General features: G+C 40.3%; 1 gene segment (V, D, J or C); it reads right to left on the bottom strand.

The window, feature by feature from the left end:
- Window positions 1–722: 722 nt before the first annotated feature.
- LOC146575958 (immunoglobulin heavy variable 4-38-2-like) lies at window positions 723–1,168 on the bottom strand. The segment is given in 2 exon segments: window positions 723–1,024; window positions 1,108–1,168. Coding segments are annotated over 2 exon segments (345 nt in total).
- Window positions 1,169–5,160: the final 3,992 nt, after the last annotated feature.

Raw genomic sequence — 5,160 nt, 5'->3', positions numbered from 1 at the left:
CAGGTCAACCATTCATAAAATTTTTAATAAGTTGACTTAACAAGGAAATAAAAACCTTAAGATCAAGGATCTCTTCTGAGAGATTGTTTTTCAGTGTTTGTCTGATATCAGACAAACACAGAATACTGTACCCAGTTATACCAGTTATTTTTTAATTTATTTTTATGTGGCTACGTCTCTTTAAACATTTTTTTTAAAATATGAAATAAAACTACATGATCTTATTTTCATTTGTTTTTTTTATTTATAATTTATAATTTTGACTAAACATTAAGCTACGTACACAAAGCTGTGTTTGTATACGCACACTCAGACATGACTCAGGAGATGAACCCGCGGATTACTAAATCCACAACTGACTCCGACTGTTCCCCCCCCCCCCCCCCCCACCACTAATTTCTTTTAAACTAGTACTGTATTAATATTCCTTACAGATGCAGATTTCCTTTGTTTGACCCAAAATCATAGATCTAAAATCCATCTGAACAGATAACATTCTCAATACTCTTTAAGTTTTGTTCACCCAATTATTTTATTCAAGTGTTTGTTACTCATCATTTAAACCCACCATATTTAAACAGTTATGAGACTACAACAAGAGTAAGTTTCTTAGAAAAACATCTTAAATTCATTCATGGTCTTAGAGCTCCTCCTCTGGTGGCTTCATGCTACAGTTGTTCAGGCCCTGAGAGGTTTTTGTTCAGGGGTCTTAACAGTTTGTGTTACTGTGACTCTCTGGCACAGTAATACACAGCAGAGTCTTCAGGCTGCATGTTCTGACCATTTAGAGTCACTGTCTTGCTTGAAGTGTCTAAGTCAATGCTAAACTTGCTCTTTAGTGAATCTTTATAGTAAGAGCTCCCAGTACTTTTCACACCAATCCACTCCAGTCCTTTCCCTGCAGGCTGTCTGATCCAGCCTGTCCACCAGCTAAGAGAATAAGAGACCTGACAGGTGATGGTCAGACGCTGACCTGGCTGCAGTATAACAGAGGGTGGCTGTGTCAGCTGCTCGCAGTTTACACCTGTGGAAAAAACACATTGAATGCAGTCAAATTAAAAGCGTGTAGTTTTCATGCTGTCAGTGTTTGTGTTCAGTAAGACTCACAGGATCCAGCAGCCAGCAGCAGCAGCAGAGCTACAGAGAACATGTTGGTGCTGAAGGTGATCTCCCAGGAGCTTCTATTCTTCTTTTGCAACCTGCAGCATTATATCAAGTCTGTGGGGGAGCTTACTTTGCATACAGATAGACGCTGATACATGATTAGAGATACATTGATTGTTCAAGCACTAATAGAGACTGTGTTTTTAACATTTTTAAAAGATGAAAAAATTAAACAATCTTAAAAAATAACTCTGAGGTTGAAGGGTATTTCATTCATCAAAACCTGAATTTTAAAAGGAGAATTACAACTTGCCCCGTGACAGATTATTGACCTCTCCAGGGTGAACTCTGCCTCTTTGCCTTTTGGCTGCTGGAATAAGAATGAGAAAAGCAAGCCAAATATAATTTCTGATCATTGTTTAAGCCATTTGTCTCTGCTCAGTCTACAGTGCAGACATCAATATGAGAGGAAGAGGAGAACTTCAGTAGTTACGACCTTGCTTGACTTTGTACGTTGAATCCATACAACAAGACAAAGTCTGATTTGATTGCTAATAAAATTGAAAGAAAAAAACACTTTTTGTCAATTAAAAAAATGTTATAATATTTAATGTACATGTAAATGTTACGTTCTATAAACAAGTACTTTGCACAACTTATTGGTTTATAGATTAAAGTGTACAATATAATAAATAAATACAAGCTCGCAAACAAAAATATTATTTTAACAAAAGTATTTTATGTCATAAATTAATCAGTTTATAACAACATTGATCAGTGAATTCAGTTTCATGTATTGGCCTTTTATTTCAGAGCTTTATCAATACTTACAAACTCACAAAAGGTTCTTGCTAAGGAGTTTTAAAAAATAAACAGAAACAACAGGAGTTTATTAGAGTCTTAGAGATTTTTCTTTCTGTGAATGTGACTGTGGTCCTGTAATACACATGAGTGTATTCGGGCTGAATATTCTGTCCATTTACTGTAGGGTCTCTCTGCTGCAGACTCCATAAATACGCAACATAACAGAACACAGTTTGCATTTATATAAAATAGCACAGATTCTTTTGAATCATTTTTCTATTCTGTTTTTGTATTGCATTGAATCTGAAGGAAAAGAAAATTACTGCATCATTAGATTGTAAAATTTGTTTTTCATAACAAATAATAAAACAAAATAAATAAAATAATAATAAAACCGTTCTAACAAGTTATGAAAGGATAGGGTCTTTGCTTTGTGTCTCTTGAGGACATTAATAAACAGAGTTTTCTGATGTTAAGCTGCTCATCTACAGATACAGCTGCTTGCTGTTGTTTCCGTTGGAGATGGTAAACTGGTGCTTACAGTTTTTTCTGATTGCTTAAGCACATTTTTTGTAACCATTGGCTAATTTTGCAAAACTCTTCACACAAATAAGAAAACCTGTCACCCAATAATCAAAACATTGTAGTTCTCTTGCAAAAGCAAACACAGCTAGATTAACTCTTCACACCTTCGTAAAAATGGTGTTTCCGTATCAAACAGTACACACAAGCCATCAACTACTAAGCACACAATGCGCCAACTGCACACTGATGGTATGAATACAAAACACATCTGGCTTTTGCTTTCTCTGTGCACAAGGTAGGCTATGTCAGTTTGAGCTCATACTTCTGTCATAGATCCATAAGCATAGAGGGATCCAAACTTCAAGTACTGGTGTTTATTCAAACACATCAAAACAAACACAAGTGTTTATTTCCAAGTATAGGATTATTTGCAATCGCCATAATGACTATATGGGTTACGTGGTCTGCAGTGAACATGCTTCCTCTCCCCCCTCCTCGTCTTCCTCTTGCTCCTCCTTGTCCTTGTCGTCCTCTTCATCCTACTTCTTCACCTCCACGTCCTCTTCCTCGGCCTCCTCTACTTCTCACTCTTTCTGCTCCCTCCATTGTACTCCGCACACACAGCTTACCTGTATTATAGTGCTTAGGCTGATTGCAAAGTGAACTAATTATCTAAGAAAGTTTTGACATGTGAAAGTGTGCCAGACAGTTGGCAAATTAGTGTTAATGATAGCCATACATGTGTATACTTTTGCTAGGAGTGTGTTGGAAATTTGTAAATTGAGTGTTGTGCAGTGAATTGTGCCTACAGTTTTGCAAAGTGTGTGTTACAAAATTGCAAACTGAGTGCAAAGCAGTTTTTGCGCTTTTAGTTTTGCAAACTCAGTGAGTGGTTTTGCTATAAGTCTGAATAGTTTTAGAGATTGTGCTACAGGAATCACAGTTAGGGTTTAAGCATTCAGAAAAAACTGTAACTGCTGTGAGCATAATTTGTTGCTACGACTACCTCGATCAAGAATAGCAACACAATAAGGAATTTCCAAATTTTTTTGTTTTGAGTAAATAGAATCAGAATCAGAATCAGAATACTTTATTGATCCCTGGGGGAAATTATTTTTTGTTACAGTGCTCCATTTTAAACCAACATTAAGACAAGACAGACAATACACTAACTAAGAATAGTACAATATATACATATATATACATACATACATACATAAGTCACTCATAAATAAATAGTTGGAAAAGAAACATGTGTAGTTGTAGCAGCAAACAGTGTGTTAAGTGGATGCGTTGTACAGGGAGATGGCCACAGGCAGGAATGATTTCCTGTGTCGTTCAGTGGTGCTTTTCGGTAATCTCAGTCTCTCACTGAACGAGCTCCTGTGACTGACCAACATGTCATGGAGTGGGTGGGAGGTGTTATCCAACATTGTCTTTATCTTGGACAGCATCCGCCTCTCCGACACCACCTTGAGGGAGTCCAGCTCCATCCCCACAACATTGCTGGCCTTACGGATTAGTTTATTAAGTCTGTTGGCATCTGCGACCCTCAGCCTGCTCCCCCAGCATGCAACAGCATAGAGGATCGCACTGGCCACAACAGACTCATAGAAAATCCTCAGCATTTTCTGGCAGATGTTGAAGGACCTCAGTCGCCTCAAAAAATAGAGACGACTCTGGCCCTTCCTGTAAAGTGCTGTGGTGTTTTTAGCCCAGTCCAGTTTATTGTCAATGTGTACTCCAAGGTATTTATAGTCCTCCACAATGTCAACACTGACCCCCTGAATTGAAACAGGGGTCAAGTGTTTCCTGGTCTTCCTGAAGTCCACGATCAGTTCCTTGGTCTTTGCCACGTTGAGCTGCAGATGATTCTGCTCACACCACGTGACAAAGGAGTCGACCACAGCCCGGTACTCTGTCTCATCATCCCTGCTGATGCATCCAACCACCGCAGAGTCATCAGAAAACTTCTGAAGATGGCAGGTCTCTGTGCAGTGGCTGAAGTCTGTGGTGTAGAGGGTGAAGAGGAAGGGGGAGAGGACAGTCCCCTGTGGTGCCCCTGTGTTGCTGATCACCTTGTCAGACACACACTGTGGGAGACGTACATATTGTGGTCTTCCTGTCAGGTAATCAACAATCCAGGACACCAGAGAAGCATCCACCTGCATCGCTGCTAACTTATCACCCAGGAGGGTCGGCCTGATGGTGTTGAAAGCACTGGAAAAATCAAAAAACATGACCCTCACAGTGCTCGCCGGCTGGTCCAGATGGGTGTAGACACGATTGAGCAGGTAGATGATGGCGTCCTCAGTTCCGAGACGAGGCTGATAAGCGAACTGAAGGGGATCCAGGTGTGGTCTTACTATGGGTCGCAGCTGGTCCAGGATGAGCCTTTCCAGGGTCTTCATGATGTGGGAGGTCAATGCCACGGGCCTGTAATCCTGGGGGCCACTGGGACGTGGCGTCTTTGGTACAGGGACGAGGCATGATGTCTTCCACATCACCGGGACCCTCTGCAGACTCAGACTCAGCATAAACAGTTTATGAAAGACTCCACACAGCTGGGGGCACAGGTCTTGAGGACAAGGGGACTCACTCCGTCTGGTCCAGCAGACTTCCCTTCAATTCATTATTGGTCTTGGAGCTCCTCCTCTGATGGCTTCATGTTTCAAATGTGTGCATGCAGTGAGGGGCTTTTGTTCAGGTCTGCTGATGTTATGTGTT

The sequence above is a fragment of the Mchenga conophoros genome, linkage group LG4 (assembly GCF_057382185.1).
Source record: "Mchenga conophoros isolate Kocher_MC1m ecotype Shallow Benthic linkage group LG4, M_conophoros_male_GT1.1, whole genome shotgun sequence".
Taxonomy (NCBI): domain Eukaryota; kingdom Metazoa; phylum Chordata; class Actinopteri; order Cichliformes; family Cichlidae; genus Mchenga; species Mchenga conophoros.
The sequence above is the reverse complement of the archived record's forward strand: the minus strand, read 5'-3'. Positions and strand labels throughout refer to the sequence as shown.